This window comes from Bos grunniens, chromosome 2, assembly GCF_055505025.1.
Source record: "Bos grunniens cultivar Pamir isolate PY7600 chromosome 2, Bosgru_T2T1.0, whole genome shotgun sequence".
Classification (NCBI taxonomy): Eukaryota; Metazoa; Chordata; class Mammalia; order Artiodactyla; family Bovidae; genus Bos; species Bos grunniens.
The window spans coordinates 52233074-52259033 of NC_141166.1; the positions used below are offsets into that span (position 1 = coordinate 52233074).

The 25960-nt window shown below is 37.7% G+C and overlaps 1 protein-coding gene across 1 annotated transcript in view; it reads left to right on the top strand.

Moving 5' to 3' along the window:
• DNAH7 (dynein axonemal heavy chain 7) overlaps positions 1-25960 on the top strand; it is a 259815-nt gene that overhangs the window by 58930 nt on the left and 174925 nt on the right. The window contains 7 exon segments of the mRNA XM_086366894.1: positions 3852-4124; positions 5143-5270; positions 7503-7581; positions 12300-12524; positions 14915-15061; positions 16717-17402; positions 19278-19464. Coding sequence (XP_086223020.1) covers positions 3852-4124; positions 5143-5270; positions 7503-7581; positions 12300-12524; positions 14915-15061; positions 16717-17402; positions 19278-19464 — 1725 coding nt within the window.

Consider the following 25960-nt stretch of genomic DNA (forward strand, 5'->3'; position numbering starts at 1 on the left):
TTTGTCAGTAAAGTCTGTGCTTTTTAATACACTCTCTAGGTTTATCATAGCTTTTCTTCTCAGGAGCAAGCATCTTTTAATTTCATGGCTACAGTCAGTGTCCACAGTGGTTTTGGAGCCCAAGAAAATAAAATCTGTCACAGTTTCCACTTTTTTCCCCATCTACTTGCCATGAAATCCTGGTACCAGATACTGTGATCTTCATTTTTTGAATATTGAGTTTTATGCCAGTTTTTTCACTCTCCTTTTTCACCTTCATCAAGAGACTCTTCAGTTCCACTTCACTTTCGGCCATTAGAGTGGTATCATATGCATATATAAAGTTGTTGATATTTCTCCTGGGCAATCTTTATTCCAGCTTGTGATTCATCCAGCCTGGCATTTTGAATGCTATGCTGTGTTATGCTATGCTAAGTCACTTCAGTCGTGTCTGACTCTGTGCGACCCCATAGATGGCAGCCCACCAGGCTCCCCCATCCCTGGGATTCTCCAGGCAAGAACACTGGAGTGGGTTGCCATTTCCTTCTCCAGTGCGTGAAAGTGAAGTCGCTCAGTCGTGTCCGACTCTTAGCGACCCCGTGGATTGCGCTCCTCCATCCATGGGATTTTCCAAGCAAGAGTACTGGAGTGGGGTGCCATTGCCTTCTCCATCGAATGATATACTATGCATATAAGTTAAATAAGCAAGGTGACAATGTACAGCCTTGTTGTACTCCTTTCCCAATTTTGAACCAGTCCATTCATTGTTCCATGTCTGGTTCTAACTGTTGCTTCTTGACATATAAGTTTCTCAGGAGACAGGTAAGGTGGTCTGGTATTCCCATCTCTTTAAGAATTTTCCACAGTTTGTTGTGATCCACATAGCCAATGGCTTTCATGTAGTCAATGAAGCAGAATTAGATGTTTTTCTGGAATTCCCTTGGTTTCTCTATGATCCAATGGATGTTGGCTACTTAAGCTCTGGTTCCTCTGCCTTTTCTAAATCCAGCTTGTTTATCTGGAAGTTCTTGGATCATGCACTATGGAAGCATAGCTTGAAGGATTTTGAGCATTACCTTGCTAGCCTGTGAAATGAGTGCAATTGTACGGTAGTTTGAACATTCTTTGGCATTGCCTTTTTTTGGAATTGGAATGAAAACTGACCTTTTCCAGTCCTGTGGCCACTGCTGCATTTTCCAAATTTGCTGGCATATTGAGTGTAGCATTTTAACAGTATCATCTTTTAGGATTTGAAATAGCTCAGCTGGAATTCCATCACCTCCACTAGCTTTGTTTATAGTAATGCTTCCTAAGGCCCACTTGACTTCACATTCTAGGATGTCTGGCTATAGGTGAGTAACCACACCATTGTGGTTATCCGGGTTGTTAAGACCTTTTTTGTATATTTCTTCTGTGTATTCTTACCACCTCTTCTTAATCTCTTCTGCTTCTGTTAGTTCCTTGTCATTTCTGTCCTTTACTGTGCCCATCTTTGCATGAAATGTTCTCTTGGTATCTCCAATTTTCTTGGAGAGATCTCCAAGTCTTTTCCATTCTATTGTTCGCCTCTATTTTTTTGCATTTTTCACTTAAGAATGTTTTATCTCTTCTTGCTATTCTCGGGAATTCTGCATTCAGTTGAGTGTATCTTTCCCTTTTTCTTTTACCTCTTGTATCTCTTCTTTCCTCAGCTATATGTAAGGTCTCCTCAGACTACCACTTTGCCTTCTTGCATTTCTTTTTCTTCAGACTAGTTTTGGTCACCACCTCCTGTACAGTGTTACGAACCTCCACCCACAGTTCTTCAGGCACTCTGTCTACCAGATCTAATCCCTTGAATCTATTCATCATCTCCACTGTATAATCATAAGGGATTTGATTTAGATCATACCTGAATGGCCCAATGGTTTCCCTACTTTCTTCAATTTAATCCTGAATTTTGTAATAAGGAGCTCATGATCTGAGCCACAGTAAGCTCCTGGTCTTTTTGTTGTTGTTGACTGTATACAGCTTCTCCATCTTCAGATTGATTGTATTCTTTGCAGTCGATTTCATTGTTGATCATCTGATGATGTCCATGTGCAGAGTAGTCTTTTGTGTTGTTGGAAAAGGGTGTTTGATATGACAGTGTGTTCTCTTGACAAAGCTCCCTTAGCCTGCTTCATTTTGTACTCCATGGCCAAACTTGCCTGTTACTCCAGGAATCTCTTGATTTTCTCCTTTTGCATTCAATTCCCTATGATGAAAACGATATCCATTTTGGTGTTAGTTCTCGAATGACTTGTAGGTCTTCATAGATCCATTTAAGTTCAGCTTCTTCAGCATTAGTGGTTGGGGCATAGATTTGGATTTTTATGATTTTGAATGGTTTGCCTTGGAAACCAATCAAGATTATTCTGTAGTTTTTGAGATTGCACCAAAGTACTGCATTTTGGATTATTTTTTTGAGTATGAGGGCTCCTCCATTTCTTCTAAAAGACTCTTGTCCATGGTAGTAAATATAAGGGAATCAGTAAACTAAAATGGACAAGCTTCACATTAGACCCAACAATTTCACATAAATTTTGCATATGCATATCACACATTGCATAAATTTTACAATATGTATTTATTTATCCTAAAGTTCTTTTTCAGAAAGGATGACACCAAACATCTATTGTGCCCCAAGAGTAGGGTTGAGATGATGGTGAAGGTGGTGGGATTCACTAATATTCTCATGAAGCATCTAGTTCTTAAAAAGTGTGATTTCTTGAAATGCCCACTAGGGGACATAGTGGGCAAACGCACCCTGGATACCTGACCAAATTACCCAGTTCGCTGAGGAATCCTTTGATATTATCAGTTTAAAAGCTGTAGGATATTCACTACTGGCAATGATTTTTGTTTGTGATAGTTAAACATCCCTTCTCTGGAAAACAGGCAAAGAGAGAGAGAGAGAGAGACAGTGTGTGTATTTAAAGTATATCTTGGTTCAAGATAATAAACCATATTTGCACATTTACTTGTCTGTAGAGATTTGTTTGCTTATTTAAAATTGTTGTCTGATAACATTCTTGTCCATGTTATTCTAATGGTTGTAGCAGAATGCAAATTTTGCAACTAGGGATTTTAGTCTGTTCTAGTTGCTGTTCACAGAATCAAAACTCAGGGTCGAATCAATGAGTAAACAGTCTTTCTTTGTTCCAGATAGATTACTCCTCAAGGTGACTAACTATTGTGACCAAAGACTATAATCAAATGACATTGAACTGACTTATTTAAAAAAAAAATAATGTACAATGCAAACACTACCTTTTAAGCTAGCGTATACAGTTGCACAAATAAAATGTGAATTTTGCTGTTTTGATATTCTAAATCTTAATCTGTGCATGTTCTCAAGTGACTGCTCTTTGACCCATACAGAAAAACAAAATACACCTAGATAGCCTCTAAGAAAAACAAAACATTATATGAAACCTAGGTATTTAAAATATGCTGTGATTAGACTGAATTTCCTTCTGTAGACATAGATTAGAAAAATCAGAGTACCTTGAGAGTAAAAAGACAATCTGCTAAGATGGGCATTTTTATATGGCTAAATGATATGGTGTGCTTACTTTGTGGCTCAGCCCTCAAGAATTCGCCTGCAATGCAGGAGATGTGTCTTTGATCTCTGTGCCAGAGAGATCCCCTGGAGTAGGGAATGGCTACTCACTCTAGTATTCTTGCCTGGGAAATCCCATGGACAGAGGAGCCTGTGGCAGGCTACAGTCCATGGTCTTGCACAAGAGATGGACATGGCTTAAGTGACTAAACAGCACAACACAAATGATATGGTTACCTTAATTTAAGGTATTTTAAATGACTCATATGGTTTTTATCCTTTTGTTTAGGAAAGTAAGTCTAAACCAACAATCTTGAAGCCAATAATTCTGAATGAAATTGTCGAAGCTCACAAAGAAAAGATTAAGGAGGTGGTTATGCGTGAGAGCGTGGCACCCATTGAGCACCTCAGATTTTATGACAAGTATGATTTTTTAATTACCAGAAAAGCTGAGCAAGATGCTGATGCTTTCCTTGCAGAAAATCATCATTATGAGAAAATAATACAAGAAATTCGCAAATACCAAAAACTCATAGAGGATATACAGTACACATCTAGAAAGGTAAATCTCCCATTTTGTACAGCTGGTCTTTGTACCTAGTGATCTTTTCCCTGGTTTATTAGGATGTATTTCTACACTGTACAGTGAAAGAATCAGACTGTTAATGTCAACAGACAACTATGTACTGGACTTTTCTATCTGCCAAGTATATGGTAAGCCCTGGCTAGATCAGATCAGATCAGATCAGATCAGTTGCTCATTCGTGTCCGACTCTTTGTGACCCCATGAATCGCAGCCTCCCTGTCCATCACCAACTCCCAGAGTTCACCCAGACTCACGTCCATCGAGTCAGTGATGCCATCCAGCCATCTCATCCTCTGTTGTCCCCTTCTCCTCTTGCCCCCTATCCCTCCCAGCATCAGAGTCTTTTCCAATGAGTCAACTCTTTGCATGAGGTGGCCAAAGTACTGGAGTTTCAACTTTAGCATCATTCCTTCCAAAGAAATGGAAATAGACAGAACAAGATTCTTCTGCTCAGAGAGCTGAAGGTCTACCCTGCAAGCCTGACTTTTAAGTACTTTCTTTAGTTTGACCCTTCAAAAATATCAAGAACTAATTTTTTAAATTGCTTTGGTGTTTATAAATACTTTGGAAAATAATGGTAATTATACCAAAATGTGGTTACTTCTGTTTAGTAGAAGACTGGTAATTAAACATTTTCTACTTTTGTCCTTTTTTTAATATTTTCCAAAATTACTACCATGAACATTCATTACGTTTTGTACAGAGCAAATATAACATTTAAATCTTGCACTGTCTATATAGCAATAACTTAGTTCTCCGAAGTTTTTATAGCCATTATTGTCCTGAAATAGAATTGGCTTAAGATATACTATTCAAGGAGATTTACTGAGAAGATAGTGGTAGCATATTTAAAAACCCCAGCCTACATCATATTAAAAAAAAACTCAATTGTATTAGATCATACACACAAAATCAATATTGTGGAAAAGGCAAAATTGTGGGAATCATTTATGTCATTTCATGTTTATTAAACTTTTAATACCCAACGTTGCAGACTGTTCGTTTAGGAATGTTTGAAGTGCGCTGTGAGGAATTAATCAGAGCTTTGGTGAAGCGAGCAGATGTCATTTGTGGAAAACTTATTGCTAAAATGTTCAGAGATCATCAGGAAGTAAATACAAGGTATTGTGTGTAATACTTTTATTTGGTGCAGGGGCGAGGGGGTGCGGTTTAAATAGAATCAACTGTCACCTAAAGTACTGGATAAAGCAGTGTCATAAATGACCTTAAAGAAAAGATAAAGCCAGACTTACTTCTACTTGAATCTATTTAGTATCTTTTTTTCACCATGAATATGTCTTCCCAGTTGTCTGAATTAAGGTGATATTAAAATGCGTTTGCATTTCTTTTGTACAAGTCATGTGGACATTATCTAACTTCATATTTTTAAGTTTGTGTAATCAGTACACAGTGAGTTTTCAAAGTGGATATTCAGAGTAGTTGTCAAGGATCCCAAATTTGGAACATCATTTTACTGTAATTATCCTTCATGTCCATGGGAACATGTTATCTTAACTACAAACTCATTTGTTGTTCAACTTGGAGATTTTAAGGAAAACTAACGCTTGTTAAGTAAACTCAAAAATTCTGATTGTAAAGCAGAATACCTATTTAAGACTAGAAGTGTAATTAGTGTAGTTTTCTAACACTGGTGATAATGTGGCTCCATGAGCCTCTTTCGTGATATCAGTTACATGGAATAAACCACCCCCCCAAAATCAGAATTTTGATAGTTATAGTGTTAGAGAAAATATTATTAAAAAGAATATTTATTTTAGCCTTTGTAGAAGCCTGGAAGAAGGTCAGGCACAGCATTAGGGACATAGACTATGAACAAAGCTGCTGAAGTTACGTTGCAGAAGTGGACACCCAATCCAGTGAATTACAACAGGATGTATTGAACCACACAGAAGAAGAACAGTAGTGAAGGAAATGATCAATTTCCTTCACAGTGAAGGTTGGAGGAGAGGGGAAAATCAGGGAAGGCTGAAAAGTGGCAGTGATACATGAATTCCTTTTGAAGGTTGAGTCCACCAGGTGAACAGTGTGGGTGAAAGAATTCCAGTTAGAGGATATAGTATATAGAAGCAAGTGAGGTATGAAATGGCATGATGTGCTCCAGGAACAAGGAGTGGGTTATGTTGCTTTCACAGATACTGTGAGGGATGAGAGGTGGGGTCGAGGGGAGGCTGAAGAGGGTGGCACCACATGCAAAAGGGCCAGGACTTGGGTGGCTTATCTAAGACCCAGAATCATACATTCATCTTAAAGTACCCTTTCCTCTGCAAGTGTAGAATAGTGAATGTCTTTTACTTATAATATTTCATGCTGAGTGAAATATTTTATTTCATAGCTATTTCCCTGCCTCTTAGCTGCCCCTAGAGCTCATGCTGGTCCTACTTTTTCCCTTTTTCTCCTAAGTATGCCTCTCACCAGACTCACAGTATGTACAGAGGACATACCAGGACTATTACAGGAGCTGTTAGGTACAAATACCCTCAACTCCTTGCTCTCATGTGTCTCAACTCACCTCTGCACAGACCCCTTCCTGTCTGACTCCCCACATTCTCACAGGGCAAGAGTCTGGCAACCATTCAGTGTTCTTGTCTCCACCCATAAGCCCAGCCTCATTGCCTCCCATCTCTCTGGACCTGTGTTTTTGAGTTGTCCCCTCTGTGTCTCATCTTAAGTCTCTCCTTCACTGGTGATTCTGCCTCTGAAATTTGCAAACATGTTCAAAACCCTCTTCCATTCTCCATCCTCCACTTCAACTCAACATCACCACCATTCATTCCCTCTCTTTCACCTCACAGCCATTCTTCTTGAATAAATTTCTACACATTATCTCAACTTTCTTAACCTCTCACAACTTTTTTTTTTTTTAATTTCATGGTAAGTTCATTATTTGTATTGCCCACAACTCAAGTCAGTAGGAAATATTTACATACTACCAGAAGTTTCTGAGCACACCAGCCCATTTTAACTGTGCCTTCCAAGTAGACCACCTTTTTGTGCCCTCTCAACTAAATCTCTGGTAGCATCCTTGAAACTCTAGGTTGGAATTGATTGTTCATAGTCTTGTCTTTCATACTGGAATGTGGACTGTCTGAGAACCATTACTACATCTTCCACGTTTCTGTATCTCTGTCACTTAATACAGTAGTTAGGAACATGATGAATGATTAAATGTGTATTGAATGAATAACTAAGTGAGCACAAATTTGCTTTTAATTAATTAGATGTCATATACATAAGATAATCTATTTTTCATGTAATGGAATATTAAAATAGTATACATGAATATATTTAGGAATAAAATTTAATTATATAAATGGCTTTTGTCTGGTTTTTCAGATTATGTGAGGAATTTGAAAAGATATCTGAAAAAGCTCTTAGCACACCTCCAAATACAGCAGAACTAATGGAAATGAAGGTATTGTTTATAATCTCTGTATAGTCATATGTGTGAGTAAATTGTTTTTCTTATTTTTCCCAGTTTTTTATAATTACTGACATGATATATAGTAACAAATCACTCCAAAAGTTAAAACAGAGGCTTAAAATTGTAAGTTACACACATACAGTCTCTCTCTGTTTCTCTCTGTCTGTCTCTCTCTGAAGCTTGGTGATGCACGCTGGATACTCCTAGATGGTTCTGACTTAGATCAACTAGTTCTCAGATGGATTGACCATTATCATTATCTTCAGTAACTTTCTTCTGCTCCACTTTCCTCTCAAACTTCAGCAGTCTCACCTGCGCGTGTTTTCATGGAGTGATAGAGACAGAAAAGCAAGCCCAATTGTACATGTGGTTTTTAAGTTTCTACTTGTGTCAGAATAGCAAGTAACCTATTGACCAAAGCAAGTCACATGGCCACAGAGTCTGTGAGAGGACACTCTAAGACTAGATAGTGGAAGAGGTGAACTATTGGAGTTATTAGTGCGGTCGTCTGTCTACAAGGATCTTTTTGAGAGCACTATTAATAATCATTACTACGCTAACAGGCATAAACCAGGGCTGTCTTGGGAAACCTGAGATATGTGGTCATCCTTCATTTCTTAAACCAATGAATGTTTAATCCTTAAATAATGTTTTGCTCTGTGTTCTATAGATTATCTTTTATTCTATCATATATTAAACATTTCTGTGGTAGTTTGCTGAAAAATATTTTGAGCATAGGACTTATGGTACTGAAAATATTAGATAAGTCTCCTATGCTTGAGGTCTGCCTGATGGTGAGTAAAATAACATAAGACACCTGGCTAATCATCTTTTCCGTTTGTGTAACGTTAAGCTTTCATAGGAGTTTTTTTCCTTTTCTAGCAGTCGCAAGATCCAAAATAGACCTTGTGTTTCTAGATTTTAAAATATTTAAGCAAACCCAGCAAAACACGTAAAATCATTCAAAAGTTTGTATAGGTAAGAAATTACAAAAGGAGTTCATATGATTCTGTACATTAAATTAATCACTTAAAGAAAATTTTATTAAAATCATTAGAACCATCTTTTATATATCAGCCTCTGTATATAATTCCTCTATTTCCTTTTCAAGTATTTATACTTGGATTGGGGCTCTTGGCACCTGAATGTATGTGTGTGTATCAAATACAAACATACATATTGTATTTTTTTTAGAATCTTTTATATTTTATGTTAGTTCTTGTAAAAGTGATATTTTAATATGAATGATTTTCAAGGTAGCTAGAGAGTTCCATAGCTGGAAATTCCTTTGAAAAATAATGAATATTGAGTATGAAGAGTGTTACTTATTTACGCCCTTAGCCATCACTGGAATTATGTAGGAACTTGGAGCTATTTGGTGTGAATTTCTGTTTATAGCAACATTTAACAGAATTAGCAAGTAGGGCTCACTACTGATGTTATATTTCTGTATCTTGAAAAAGTTTATTTCTGTAAGGTCATAAACATCTCATTTTACTCAATACAGAAGTCAGTCATTTTTTATCAGTGAGAGGAAATAAAAATCCAGTTGTTTGACTGCTTAGAAAGCTGATTAACCAAATTGCAACAATGTATTTTCAATTAGACCTTTATTTGGATTTGCAACAAAAAAACAGCCTAATTAGAATGACATATGGAAAGATTTCAAGACAATGTCTTTTTTTTTTAACTGAAAGATAATTGCTTTACAGTATTGTGCTGATTTCTACCAAATATCAACATGAATCAGCCATAGATTTACCCATGTCCCCTCCCACCTCCCTCCCTATCCCACCCCTCTAGGTTGTTACCGAACCTCAGTTTGAGTTCCCTGAGTCATACAGCAAATTACCACTGGCTATCTATTTTACATATGGTAATGTATGTTTCCATATTACTCTCTTTTTCTCTTTATTTATAAAAGTGAAAAATAATATGGAATTGTATGAAATAAAAGTTCCTCTTTTCCATAATTTCTTTCTTTGAGGGTAATGGTTCTCTCCAATTATGTGTATGTGTGTGTAGATAGATAGATAGCAGAGTGACAAAAAGGAAGAGCAGGAGAGAGCTGGTTATAAGAAATTTAAAAGAACTTTAAAAGCATTAAAAAAAGGTACTTACTTCCTGGACAGGGAGATATGGGGTATAACATAGGTTGGTATAAGTAATTGCCAGTTTTCTCATTTTTCTGTAGGGTAGTAGGTTTCCTTCACCATTTATATTTTTAAGATGTATGCATAAGTTAATGGTTCAAAAGAACTTTGAGAGAACCACATGTATATATGTACATACACATGGGCACTTCCATGTGCATGCACATGTGTACACACACACACACACACACACCTATGTATTCACCCACTCACACAAAAAGAGATCTGCTTTTTCAAAAATACAATCATTACTCCTACAAATTATTTTATTCACTTAATAATGTACCTTCTCTGTACTTCTACTAAGTAAATAGGCCTCTTAGTTTCTTCCAAAATCAATAGCCAATTACTTCAGTACAATATATTAAATGATTTGTCATTTCACTCCTGATTTGAAATGCCTCTTTTTCAACAGTAAATCTCCATGTATACTTAAATCTATTTCTGAGCTCTATTCTTGTCCATTCTCTACTCCTGAAGCCAAACAGGAACTGTTTTAAATTACTGCATCTATAGTGCATTTTGCTGTTTAGCAGAGCTAGTCTCTATCATTTCCCTTTTTCATGATTATCTTTGCCTTCTCAAGTATTTGGGTTTCCTTGATGGCTCAGAGGGTAAAGTGTTTGCCTGCAATGTGGGAGACCCAGGTTCGATCCCTGGGTCAGGAAGATCCTCTGGAGAAGGAAATGGCAACCACTCCAGTATTCTTGCCTGGAGAATCCCATGGACAGAGGAGTCTGGTAGGCCACAGTCTATGTGGTCCCAAAGAGTTGGACATGACTGAGCGACTTCTTTCTTTCTCAAATATTTACTCTTGAGTACTTTCAGAGACTTAGAATCATATCAAATTTAGTTTCTTTTAATACCCTTGCAATTTTGATCGAAATTGCATTGACTTTCTAGACTGGAGGAGAAACTGTTAGTCACTCAGTCGTGTCTGACTCTCTGCGACCCCATGGACTGTAGCTCACCAGGCTCCTCTGTCTTTCTGTGGAATTCGCCAGACAAGAATACTGGAGTGGGTTGCTATTTCCTTCTCCTGAGGAATGGCTTCCTTCATAGCTCAGTTGGTAAAGAATCCACCTGCAGTGCAGAAGACCTCAGTTCAATTCCTAGGTTGGGAATATCCCCTGGAGAAGGGATGGGCTACCCACTCCAGTATTCTTGGGCTTCCCTTGTGGCTTAACTGGTAAAGAATTTTAAATAGTAAAGTAACATGTTAAATAAAACTAATTGTTGTTTTTGAAATTTAAAATCTGTTCTGTTTTTGGGGGATATAAACTAGAATTCTGCCAAACTGTTGCTTATATATACTATCTTGTAACATGCTTTCTTGAGATATTTTTGTGTTCTAGAGATGAAGATTCTTACAGATGTGATACTGGGGACTGTGAAAGTGAAAGTCACTCAGTTGTGTCTGACTCTTTGCGACCCCATGGGCAGATTCTTTACCAGCTGATCCACAAGGGAAGTCCACTGGGGACTAAGGAAATCGGCCTGCAGTGCAGAAACCCTGGGTTCAGTCTCTGGGTTGGGAAGATCTCCTGGAGAAGGGAAAGGCTACCCACTCCAGTATTCTGGCCTGCAGAATTCCATGGACTGTAACTATGGGGTCACAAAGAGTTGGACACAACTGAGTAACTTTCACTTTCTGTAGGGATCGAACCCAGGTCTCCTGCATTGCAGGCAGATTCTTTACTGTAGCCACCATTTACATCTTTATAATGTTATGTCTTAATATGTATTTCAATATTTGTTTGGTGCTTTAAAAATGTCCCTCAATGAAGTACTATAGTCTTCCTAATAGGTTTAGCACATTCCTTGTTAAATTTGTCTATAGTTATATTTTAGTTTTTTGCTCAGCTGTGTCTGACTCTTTGTGACCCCGTGGACTATAGCCCACCAGGCTCCTCTGTTCATGGGATTCTCCAGGCAAGAATACTGGAGTGGGTTGCCAAGTCCTCCTCCACAGGATCTTCCCAACCCAGGGATCGAACCCTGGTCTCCTGCATTGCAGGCAGATTCTTTACTGTCTGAGTCACCAGGAAAGTCCATATTTTAGTTTTTATAACTAAAGTCTTGCTGCACTTTTGTCCAATGCAGATTTGCAATTTTACATTTGTTAACGATGGTTATGTGACTGTCTCCTCCACTAAACTTTAAGCTCTCTGAGGGCAAAGCCCAGGTCTGTTTTTGTCACACTGAATTGCCAGCACTTGGCACAGTATCAGACATACAGTAGGTGCCACAAAATGCTATTCTGAAAGAATTAATGGTATCACTCAGCGTCTGCTTCTTATGTTCCAGAGAACTACAGCATTCCTTGGTTTTCCAGTGCTTTTTGTCTGTTGTTTAGTATTTCTGTCCCCCCCCCAACCCCTGCTCTGTCAGTAAAGGTTTTCAGGACGGATGAGAAGCAGACTGTGCTGCAGTCCCCTATTTAAACCAAAAGTCTGTCCTAACAAGTCTGTACATATTTATGCAATGTATTTCTGCAGGCTATTTTTTGACATGAGCTATTCCTTAAAATGCCATCTGTAATTTTTTCCCCCTCAGGCTTATATTCAGAAAGTAGAGACAGTTGATATGGTTGAACTGGGACAAAGATTGGTGGATTCTAAAAACTGCCTCACCTTCCTCATTGAGTGTACCAACTTTTCCCCAGCTGACATTAGGCTAAATAATAATGTCTTCCAGTGGTATGGAAGAATGGAAGAAATTTTTGACGAACATAGGAAAATCATTAAGGAGAAAACAGAACAGTATCAAGAAGGTCTTAAGGTAGGCATCGTGGATATTTTAAATTATTTTCATTTTCTGGAAATATTTAGCTTCCTACATAGCACTGTCAGCGCCTCTATTTCACAGTTCACATATCTTAGCTCTCTCTTCCCATTAATCTTAGTAGAAGATAGTATGCATATTGGATGAATGTGGCACCATTTCTTGATTTTTCAAGGGAGAAAACTTTTTAATATACTCCCCACAAATGACCATTAATAAAAATATTATCTTACACAGTTTATAGTATTCTCTTGAGTTTACTTTTGTTAAGGCCAAAGCTCCCTTGGTGAGGTATGCCTTCACACTGTGTAATCGCCAACTTGCCTAAGTACTCCACCAACTCTAATGTTCAGTAATTTGAACCTTTTGTGTGTGTCCTACAAACAAGATGCTTTGTGGTTCGCCCTGTCTGTCCAGCCTCATCTCCTACCTCTTCCCACTCCTCGCTCTTGTCTCTTCAGTAGCCCTGAGCAACTTCTGGTACCCACTCTCCTACACCTCCCATCTCTTGCCCACACTCTCCATTTCTTCTTCTTCTTTTTAATGTTTGTTATTCACTTGCTTGCGCTGGGTCCTCATTGCTGCACAGGCTTTTCTCCAGTTGCAGTGCACAAGCTTCTCACTGTGGTGGCCTCTTGTTGCAGCGCACAGACTGCATGATGCACTGGCTTTGGCAGTTGTGCACACAGGCTCTAGAGCACAGGCTCAGTAGTTGTGGCACATGGGCTGAGTTGCTCTGTAGCATGTGGGAGCTTCCCAATCAGGGATCAAACCCGTGTTTCCTGCACTGGCAGGCAGATACTTATCCACCGAGTCACCGGGGAAGCCCCACACCCCCCATTTCATCTGGAGTGCCTCACTGTCCCTCACACACGCCTGTCTATCCTGCAAAGTCCTTGACTTCCAGAGAAGCCCTTTCAGTCAGACCTCAATGCTTCTTCTCCTCTGCTCCCATGGTAGTTTTAACACATCTCCATTGGGCTAATTATATTATTATTTTCAGTTTTTTCTCCCACTAGTTGGTCATCTCTTTGATAGAAGGACTTTTGTTTTTACTTTTTCTCTATTTTTTAACCCTCCTGGCTAGCACAGTGCCTGACACACAGAAATGCCATGAGCACTTCACAGCTATGATCTGAATAAATGACACCGTATTTTCAGTCTCGTTTTGCAGATGAAGAGACTTAAGGTTCCCAGGTGAAGGTAAACAGACTTGTTTCAAGTCAGCCAGTAGAGCTATTCTTTGATAGCAAGCCTAGCCTCTGTCTGCCACACTATAGCAAATACAATTTATTGGCAGAATATGTTTGGAGCATAAAATATAGACTTAAAAATTTCTTAATCCTTCATTTTAAACTGTAAGGGTATATTTAAGGATTTATTTCTGTTTTACATTTAGGCTACTTTAAAATTTTTTAAAACCTGTAGAAAACATCATGAATATTAGATGCTTATGCTACAATGTAATAGATTCTTAGGAAATCACTGGGTGACCCAGAATTATCTATACTTTGTGGCAATGTACACCATTCTACAAACTATACTTCACATTAATGAATTTTTTTTTCTCATTTTCCTTCTCTCACTGGGCCAGAGCAATAAATTGCCCAGGAAACTAAAGAGGACAGAAATCAACCTAGATAATCTATAAAATATAAAATTATTTTTAATAACCTAGATTTGAGTTTTGAGTGTTTTATCAAGAGCTCTTAAGAACCATTTAATTTGGAATGTCTTTCCAATGACAATTTTGTAAGAAACCTCTCATTAAAAAAACACACACGTTTGTTTTACACTGGAAGGGTTTAGTTTTTAGGCTTTTAAATCTGTATATATTTTTCTTTTCTTTATTTCCTGTGAAGTGAACTCATGGGGACAAGAAAAATAAATTCAGAATGCCTTGTTTTAGCATTACTAATTGAAGAGATATCTAAATATTAGAATGCAAATAAAGAAATTCAGTTTTTTCCAGTTAGTAAAAAATGCTGCAGTTGCCTTTATAAGTCTTTAAAAAATTGGAGTTCTCTTAGTCCCATACTTGATTATCATGAGATTTTTTTCAAGTGAATATATATTAGCATACTAAAGAATACCATTGTTTGTTCTAATACATTTTATTAGTTAGAATTTCTTACATTGATGATAAGAGGGGTAAACTTTCTCTGATTTATGAATTATAGGAATTTTAACCCATTAGTTTTAAATCCAGACTCTTAAAAATTCTACATGTTTTGGATCCCAGTCATCTTCAAGATCGTCCCTTTCTTTATATTTTGCCAGTGATGAAGTGTAATAATTCTGATAACCCTTATAAATTCCAAAACTTTCTCTTGATGCTTAAGGGTTTTTACTCTTACAAATAGTAACAAAAAGTTGTTTTTTATTAGTTACGGTGTGAACGGTTTGTGGAGGAATTGGAAAGTTACGCTAAACAGTCAGAAGAATTTTACTCCTTTGGAGATCTTCAGGATGTACAACGGTACCTGAAAAAGGCTCAGACACTGAATGGAAAGTTGGATTTAGCAGCAGACAAGGTATAATTTAAAAATTCTTCTAGGCTGAATTAGTTCAACAGAAAGAGCATTTGACTTTGTATTGGGCATTCACCTTTAAGAAATGGATTCAAAGAATTTAATGACATTTAATTAGAGATTAACATATATGGCACAAATAGATTTTATAGCCGTGCTTCAGAGAGAAGCAACATTGCTGTTTTCTATTGATAGTGATAACATTTTAGGGGCCTTCCTCTTTTATTTTACAGATAGAGTTGTATGTGCATCTGCTTTTGAAGTTGTATTTTGTGTCACTTGATCATTTACATTATGTGATAGCGCCTGGTTACTATTTAGATTTCCCACCTTCATGGAAGCCAGCTTAGAGTTCATGGCTGTGTTTTAATGGTCCATTGTTTTCTCCCATCAAGCCACTTTGTTTCCAATACCACTATCTCGGAAACCAGTTTTCTCAATTAGAAGCTGGGTGGGGAAAAGCCATACTCTTTGCCATGTAAGATGTTTGAAATTTTTAATTATTTTTTTTATAAAAAGGGGAAACAGAAAAACGGGCTTCTGTGGTGGTTCAGTGGTAAAGAACCTGTCTGCCAATGCAGGAGATGTGGGTTCAATCCCTGGCTTGGGAAGATCCCCTGGAGCAGGAAATGGCAAGCCACTCCAGTATTCTTTCTTGGGAAATCCCATGGGCAGAGAGGCCTGGTGGGCTACAGCCCATGGGGTTGCAAGAGTCAGACACAACTTAGCAACTGAACAACAAAATATGAAAACAGACCATATTACGATTCTCTAACATTTCTAATATATTGCAAGATTTTGATATTTTAGTTCAGGTAATTAAAGAGTTTATAATAATCTCAGATGTGTAAATATATGTTAAGAAAAGAAACATTGTAGTTTTTTTAAAATTGATGCCACTGAAATTTTAAGTAACATGCATAATTTGCATATCTAGCTCACTCTTTTCAAATCAGTAGATTACTCCTGTATACCCCCTACATCCTTACAACTTCACTACTTTACTAAGAGGAAATTAATGCTTTCTTTGCATCTCTTATCCTACTTACCTTTAAGACCCAGCTTCAGTTGTAACTTCTTTACAGGAGCATCTATGATTGTGCTATTTCAGAAGGCTCTCTTGTCTTTGAGTGATAGCATTTAAAAAAAATATACTATTCAATTTATATTAAATGGCTACTGTTCTAAGGCATTTCTTCTGTTGCTTATTTAGTAAGAAACTGGTATTTAACTCAACTGGATTACTAATTCCTTGAAATTGGCACTTTGCAATATACTTTTTTTTCTATTTTCCATAGTACCTAACACAATGCTGTGTGTTTAAAAGTATTTAAATTCTTATTAATTAATAAAAGAAGCTATATCCTCAGTATATCTGGATGGGCAGAGGCTTCTTTATATGTATAAATTTACTATTTTAACTAACTTAAGAAGTCACTGTTCTCTGAAAACTGTAATAAAAAAGAAATAGGAACAGAAAAAATGAACAAACGAAATACATAGGAAAAAGAGATTATTATTTTCCAGGCATGGCCTAATTTAAGTTTACCTTCAGCATTTGATGAGAGATTTTGGGGGTCACATTGGATATATTTTTAAAACCTAATTTTGAATATCATTCCCTTTCAGAGTAGTGTGTTTAATACTTGTCCTTCCAGATTGAGCAGTTTAATGCTGAAGAGGAGGCATTTGGTTGGCTACCTTCAATATATCCTCAGCGTAAAAAAATCCAAGATGGTTTGAACCCTTATCTCCGTCTCTATGAAACTGCTGTAGAATTTAGCACCAAATATAGAGCATGGACAGAAGGACCATATAACAAGGTGAATCCAGACCAAGTAGAAACAGACGTTGGAAATTACTGGAGAGGACTCTATAAGCTGGAGAAAACCTTTCACGATTCTCCCAGTGCGTTGGCAATGACCAAAAAAGTAAGAGCAAAGGTGGACGACTTCAAGCAGCACATTCCTCTCATTCAAGTGATTTGTAACCCTGGTTTGCGCCCCCGGCACTGGGAGGCCATGTCCAGCATCGCTGGTTATCCGCTGCAGCCAGCAGATGATTCCACTGTCTTCTCTTTCTTAGATATGAATCTGGAGCCATATTTAGATAGGTTTGAGGGTATTAGTGAAGCAGCTAGCAAAGAATATTCTCTCGAAAAGGCCATGGAGAAGATGATTAATGAATGGGATGCAATGGAATTTGTCATTCTTCCTTATAGAGAAAGTGGGACATCTATTTTGTCATCAGTTGATGAAATTCAGATGTTGTTGGATGACCACATTATTAAGACACAAACTATGCGAGGATCTCCCTTCATTAAGCCTTATGAAAAGCAAATGAGGTAACGTGATATTTTTATGACAGTGTTTGTAGTATGTTATCAAAACTATCACTCATATATAATATACAGTTCTTTTTGAAAATTGAGTCTGCACTTTATACTTAATATTTTAAATAGTACATTGAAAGGGATATTAACCTTTATTTCTTTTAGAAGAGTCTATACTTTTGCTATCATCTATATTTAGGGCAAAGGTAGTAGACAGTGTCCAGATATATTCTTTTTTATTGCCCACAGTCTGATCTCATATATTTGATGCTCAAAAATAATCTTGTGCCTATGAACATAGTTTATAGAACATATAAACAATAAATTGAAGATATTATGTATTTTTCCAGACTAATTAGTTTGGTGTAGATGACCCTTATCCTGTCAATTTTTTTCAGTTTTTGTAATCTGTATTAAGCAGTTTATATTTTACCTTAAAAAAGAGTAAATCCAAATCAGACTGCCATCTTTATTGTGAATTTACATGGCAAGGGAAAGCTATATGCTTGGAGATATCAGCCCCTGGTTATGGGTACATTATCCTAAACCTGAGCTTGCCCAGCATTTGTTGTTGGCTCAGTCTCTGATTGCTCTGCCTCCTGCCCAGCTTGCTCCAATGTGTTCATCAAGAGTAATTTTTGAACTTCTTTGAAATTGGCACGTCTAGATTCTATTTTTAAGAATTATGCATGAGCTCATTAGCTAGTAAGAAATTTTCTGCATTAGCAGGGATTACATAGAGAGAGAGAGAAGAGCACCAGAAGGAAGCAAAGGCATTCATTTCCTTGTGTGAAAGACAGATTTATTGATGAACATGGAAAGGAAAGGCATTTTTAAAAGACATTTTAAAATGCCTGCTGACTTTTTGAACTCCTATATACATTTCTTGGTGTTTATAGTCTAAAATTACAGATCGCCACTTATAAATGATGAGTAATGTATTAATCTACACATAAAGCCATCCCATATCTAAGTTTTGTTGCCTTTAACCAATCATTCTTCTTTATGGCTGTGTTATCTCATAGCATAGTGATAACAACTGTCTAGGTTCAAATCTGGCTCTTTTGTTCATTAGCTTGATGCTTACCTCTATGTACCTTAATATCCCTACTGGTAAATAAATATTACATTCTGGACCCTGCCTCTGAGGGTTGTTGTGAGGATAGAGCAAATACACACAAAGACCTTAGAACTGTGATTGTAAAATTGTTAGTTTATGCTGTAATTATAATATTTATTCTTAAGGAAATTTAGTCATTTTTCTCTCTGTATTTATAAATGAGCCAATAATTCATTTTAATTCAAAAATGCCACACGAATATATGGGGTCACAAAGAGTCAGACACGACTTAGCAACTGAACAGAACAGAATATACTTATGATTGTGTAGAATTTTCTTTAAATGCCTGTTATATCTTATCAATTGAATATTTTCTCTTGGAAAGATAGCTGTTATGGGTCCAAAATTTTTTTAAAAATGAAAAAACAGAATTCATTCATCCAGAATGAATCTTGGATGTAATTACCTTTCCTAAGAAGAAGTTCAGAGTGCCTTTGATTGAGAATACCATTACTATCTCCAAAATCTCATTCTTAACTCATACTCTTTGGCATGGAATTGGATTGCAGAAAGGTTTATTGAGATGACATATATAGAAACCAATCCATTTGTAGATAGGTGCATCTGTATTAGCATAAATGTTGATGCTATTATTTAGATACAGACTTTATAGAGCCAATCTAGTGATTTATCTTTGATTGTAGGTAGATGAATGGAAATTGGCATAACAACATTGCATGTACTGTTAACAGTCTAGTTTTGAGTTTTATTGTGTGAAACATTTCTTGATTTGCTATTGATAAGCACCACTGTGTTTTGCTCCTCAGGGAGTGGGAGGGCAAGCTCCTGCTGCTTCAGGAGATTCTGGATGAATGGCTCAAGGTCCAAGCCACGTGGCTGTATTTGGAGCCCATTTTTAGTTCTCCAGACATTATGTCTCAAATGCCTGAGGAAGGGAGGCGATTTACAACGGTGGATAAAACATGGAGAGATATAATGAAAAGTGTCCTACAAGTAGGTACAAATCTGTGAGAACATGATTATTTTGTTGAAGTAACATTTTTTCCAAAACAATCCAAGTAAGCCATTGTCTTTCCCCCACATATCTAATATCCCATATTAGATATTATTTTAGAATCCCAGGAGCAAGAAACATCAAAAGGAAAATAGGTGTTCTGTCCTGATTACTTCTTGAGGTCCAAATTGAACTTGCATTATTTAATGACAGTGGTTCTAACCAGATGCTCTGGTAGAAAGATAGCAACGCATACGCAGCATGGGATGTCCTGTCTATTCTCTGGCTCCCACATTATGGCTGCACCACCTCTGAAGTGCTCTGCGGTGAGAAAGAAAGCAGCATGCCAATCACTCAATCAAGAAGTTTCTCTGTAGGGACTTAAAAAAAAAGAGCTGCAAAGATATATATATATATATATATCTCTAAAGAGCCCAATAAATACAAACAAAATGCAGTCTATCAATCAAGCAACACACAGATACAGTGGAGAAATTATACTTTAAGAGAATTTAATGAAAACCAGTAACACTCAAGAAAGTATGGTTTATGTTCAGTTCAAAAGACATGCCTGCAAAGCATAGTTTGTGTGTTAGTGGATGTTAAGATTAAAATAGAAGAAATATTAGTTATTATATCATTAAATGAATGTGAACTTCTCTATTGGTATTTTGATCAAATATTGATACAAGTTTATTATAAAGTAGGGAGAGGATTATCTTAAATTTTTTTCTATCCTAAAATGGAAATATGTTTATTTTTATAATTTAAACTTTTAAAATTGTGACTATAATCCTAAATGTTGATAATATTGTAACAATGACAACTATGTGATTTGATAGGAAAATATCCCATAAGATGGACATGGGTCTGTTTATTTAATAAGTTTATTTTATGTAATAATACTTGAAGCAAAACATTGTATAAACCAAAATTTTGTAGAATTAATCCCATTGGAATTCCATATTTAAAGAACCTACTGATAAGTCACATTTTTTTTATTCATTTCTAATTAATTTGCTTTGTAAATTTAGCTTCTCCTTTTATATATTGTTTCCTTACAACATGGAAAAATCCTTGTAACATGTATATGTTTTTGTTTGGAAGAGGATGATGTTGCCCCCCATTTTCGTTGCCCCCCCAAAAGAATAAAGCAGAGGCTTGTATTCTTCTAGTTAATATACTTTTAAAAGTTAAAAAAAATTTTTTTTGGCATTTGATCAAGAGAAGTCACTCAGTCGTGTCAGACACTTTGCAACCCCATGGACTGTAGCCTACCAGGCTCCTCTGTCCATGGTATTTTCCAGGCAAGAGTACTGGAGTGGATTGCCATTTCCTTCTCCAGGGGATCTTCCCGACCTAGAGATTGAACCCAGGTCTCCCGCATTGCAGGCAGACGCTTTACTGGCTGAGCCACCAAGGAATCCGAATCAGGCATTTCACCAAAATGCTCTTCAAAATTCATATTGCTAAGAAAATTTAATAGTTCAATGCCTTGAAAGAGCAGCTATACTGAGACTAGTAATAATGGAAACAGACTTTTAATTCTATAAAACTGCTGAATTAAAAACATATTAACAAAAAAGCATTACTTACTCTCATTCCCAAATAAACAGTTTTCTTTGCATGACACTTCATTTACTTTTGCTATAAGTTTTGATTATCTTCCTCAACTTCCTTTACATTTTCTTTTTTTTTCAGTATGTTAGCATCAGGACAGCTTTTGTCTATACTCTCCAAAGCCTTAAAAATAAACCTAAGTCCATATTCTCTTAGGAAGGCTAATGAGGATGATCTGTACAATCCAGAGGTCACTGGATTAAGTGCTTGGTACAAAAAGTCATCACTTTCACCCTTCAGTTCAGTTCAGTCGCTCAGTTGTGTCTGACTCTTTGCGACCCCATGAATCGCAGCACGCCAGGCCTCCCTGTCCATCACCAACTCCCGGAGTTCACTCAAACTCATGTCCATCGAGTTGGTGATGCCATCCAGCCATCTCATCCTCTCTTGTCCCCTTCTCCTCCTGCCCCCAATCCCTCCCAGCATCAGGGTCTTTTCCAATGAGTCAACTCTTCACATGAGGTGGCCAAAGTATTGGAGTTTCAGCTTTAGTATCCGTCCTTCCAATGAACACCCAAGACGGATCTCCTTTAGAATGGACTGCTTGGATCTCCTTGTAGTCCAAGGGACTCTCAAGAGTCTTCTCCAACTCTACAATTCAAAAGCATCAATTCTTCAGCGCTCAGCTTTCTTCCCAGTCCAACTCTCACATCCGTACATGACCACTGGAAAAACCATAGCCTTGACTAGACGGACCTTTGTTGGCAAAGTAATGTCTCTGCTTTTGAATATGCTTTCTAGTTTGGTCATAGCTTTCCTTCCAAGGAGTAAGCATCTTTTAATTTCATGGCTGCAATCACCATCTGCAGTGATTTTGGAGCCCCCCAAAAATAAAGTCTGACACTGTTTCCACTGTTTCTCCATCTATTTCCCATGAAGTGATGGGGTTTCTAAATGTCCTTTTAGAATTATGCCAAGAGAAAAGGCTCAGAGGTTAAAAACAATGTAAATGATATTGTTAATATAAATGGCTTGATTGAGGTTGTTTTGATTCCTCATGGCATAAACATGAAATAATTTTATGTTTTGGTATCTTCTCCCAACTATGCTTGGCCAAAGGCTGTTTCTCACTGGGAAAGGCTCTCCTACTGAAAGTTCAGTGTAATTCCAGAATTTTCCAGCCACTTTTGGTTAGGATAATTTTGCCTTTGAAGACTGAGCTATACCTATTTGAGAACCTCAGTCTCATGTTATATTTAGAGCTCTTCTCTTCCACATAGTCAGGTACACCTGAGGCCTCTTTGGAGTGTGTGGGTGGGGACTGTGCTGTCCTGCACTGCTTTTCTCTTTCCTATTCTTATCACCAGGTACTGGGACAGGGAGGAGGTATGGATGAGGTAAAGGGAGGGGGAGAAAGTAGAAAGAGGAAAGGAAAAAAATAAAGGGAGAAAGAAAAATTCACTGGTGTAACTGATCCAGCCAAATTATCTGCTCTTTTTGTTGGTGGTCATGATTTGGATGACATCATGTCTCTGATGCCCTCACGTTGTGCCTTTACTCTTGGTCATCACAACTGGTCTAGATTTTTGACCAACTATGGGCAGGTGAAGTCCACAGATTAACTCGTAGTGCACAGGTGAAGCCCCGGACAAGTTCTGGTTGCCAAGAGATTCTACCTTGAGCATCTCCCCTAGGTTTTGTCATCCTTGGCTTCATCTTCACACTGATTGACCAGTGATGGCTTTTGCCACGTTCTTCTCATATGTATTTTACCCCATGCTACAGCAGTATTTCACAGGTTTGTAGCCCTTAATTCCACCTGGGGTCTGCAGCACGTGGGATCCATCTTCTCTACCTCTTAGTAACCTTGAGCGCATGGCCCTTACCTCTCTGGTCATCCCACCACACCACCTTCTCCCAGAGCCTTTTTTTGTTCTGATAGCACTGGAGCAGGTCAGCAGACTGGTGATAGCACAGACTTCTGGATGAAGACATTAGCCTTCTGTCTTTACATGCACTTGAAAAGTTTTCTAGGGGCTCTCTGAGAAGAGAGAATGTGGGAACTAATATGGGAACAACAAATTGCATATCATTTGGAGTTGAAAGAAGTGGATGATCATTTGCATTTATCCAAATATTACTTTTGATCCACATGAATCTTTTTTATTTCCTGAGTTCAGTTCAGTCGCTCAGTTGTGTCTTACTTTTTGTGGCCCCTTTCATACAAGGCAGGAAAAGACACTCTTGAAATTCTCCCCAAACTTTTTCCTTTTATAGTCTAACCCCATCTCAATAAATATGAACACTACTGTTTCTGTTTTTCAGGCCAAAATCATATTTTTGGCCATTATTTTTTGGTCATTATTTTTATTTTTCCTTTTACTGTCATAAATATGACTTGGCACCAAGTATCTCGCCAGTTTCTAGGGAGCTCGAAAGCTAAAAATTATGTCTTCCAAACTCCTTAACAGCTAAGTTTCTGGAAATAAATTTGATTTTGATGGTTAGGTGGGGATTTGGAAGGCATACAACAGCCATCTTCTTGCCATTTTAGCTATTTCTGCTGTCAAAAAATGTCTCTTTTTTTTCCTTTTCTTAAATGTCTGGCCACCAGTTTGATGGGTACTTAAAGATGATGATGGTGGTGGCTTCCTGACCCTGCTCTCTGATCCTAGAATCACAGCCACCACGGTGTGTTGTTGAATGCAGTTGTCCCACTGGTGGTGTCCTTTTGTTCTTACTGGGGCAGAAATAACCCTTCCGGAAGATCAGTTCCACAGGGTTCTCAGAGTTTTTCTGGAAAACCAGACTGGAGTGTGCTCCCTTAGACCTTTTAGTGATTTTTTAATCACTTAATTCCCTATGTTAAATTTCGTTTTTGCTTAATTACCTAGAAAGATCCTGCACTGAATTCTGAATACAGGTATCAAAACCTCAAAGTTGGGATCTAGGATTGTCTACCTGACCCACTTGGGCTTTAGGGTGGTTAAAATCTAGTTACCATCTGAAAGTGGCACACTGGTGGTACCTAGCAGGCGGGGCAAAATTCACTTACTCAAATTATGCTACTAGTCTCGTGGAGAGTCTGTTTCACAAGCAATGCTTCGGTGGACCAAGTGGCTGCTGGAACAGGTCAATACAGTACAAATTTGAAATACAAGGGATGTGAGATGGGCGGAATTTTTTCTAAAACCCTGGGAAAACTAAAGAAATGGTCTAATTAAAGGCTTAAATTCTCTGCTCAAGATATGGTCAGAGGATTAAGATGCTTCTATGATTGCCCTCAGAGAGCCTCTTAATTCTCATAGCTACAGTTCTGACATAGCCAAAAATGACAGTCTGATCCAGCAGGTTGCCAAATTACAATGTAATTTAATTCACAGCCTTGTCAGATCTGTTCTGCGAACGATAATTTCCTTATTGGGAAAGAGTGGGATGGTGAGAACTGAGAATTGGGGATATTTGAGGGAACTTGATGAACTCTGGTTGCCCTGACTCTCGCACTCTCGCACTGAGAGCTTCCCTTGCCAGAAGCCTTTTCAGAATTCTAAGGAGTGTGGGAGGTATTGTATTGTAATAGTGCTTGTCTGGGGAGAACCAAAGTTAGATGCAGTCTAATGGACTGATGTGACTGCACTTACCAGACATTCATGTTTCAATGAGCTAGTCACGGAGATGTGAGTCATTCTGTTTACTTACTTATTTCTGCCAAAACCTGCCTTAATAAGATTTAAACAAAGACTGGTTTATAGGTTTCTGCAAAATATGCTTGCATTATTCAGAAGCAAAAATTACAACCCCTCCCCACCTTAGGGGATTGACTCAAAGCGTAGTAGGAAGGGAATCCTTTCAGAGGGTACAACCTCAATTAATATTAGTTGTTTGGGGTTTTTTTTTGACCTTGCCTATAGAGATGGTCAGAAATATGGATCTACATTGATCATAGTCAGTAGTAAGCAGTTTGGCTATATGATCAAGGACTTAGAAGAAACAAGATTGAAAGATTGGTAATAAGGAGATCTATCAGGAATCACAGAATAGACTAGAATATGAGTATATTTGTGCTCCATGTAAATGTTTAATAAAAGGTAGTGCTGCCAAAGGAGGCACTTAATAGAGTTGACCAGTTGATCTGTTTGTGAATGTCAACCAGCATACGCCATTGTATGCACAGTGAGCTGTGAAATGGAAAAATCACATAATATATTGCCCAAACTGCAGAACTTCTGAAAGTCAGAGCAATTAATAAGTAAGCCAGGAAAGCAAGCATAAGCCAGAACTCTCCGCATCAAACTGGGAATATGTGGTCACCCAGGCTACAAGCAAAGAAGTCATAATGGCAGAGATGGGAATTATGGAAGTATTTGTCATCATGGGCTGTCCCTTACCCAACACTGCAGAGCATCCAAGCTGTCAACATCAGAAACGAACAAAATGCTTCTGACACAGGATCACACCTGAAGGGACCAGGCAGCCATTTAGAAGGAATTAAATACAGTGCACCTGTTTCAGAATAGAAGGGATCAGTGATTTGTCTGCACCAGAGGACTTTCCTTTCTTTTCCAAATTTCTGCCAACACTGTCATTCATTGACTTACTGAATGACTTATTGTCTCAGTTTCCATACGATACTGCTTCTGCTATGGAATTCACACTACAGAGGAAATGAGGCAATTGACTGATACTCTTTAAGATTTACAGATCCTAATGTGAACATTGACCTTATAAAAAGTGGAATGTCTCATGTTGAAGACTCAGTTGCTATATGAGCAGGAAGAAAATAGCTTGTGAGTTTGGCATGCAGTTCTAGAGGATACATAGCCCATATTCTCAACCAACTCCCATAGGCACAGTTCATGGATCTGGGAATTAAGGAGTGAAAATGATGTTGACTTTTCATACTAGTTCACCCAATAAACGACTCACAACAGTTCT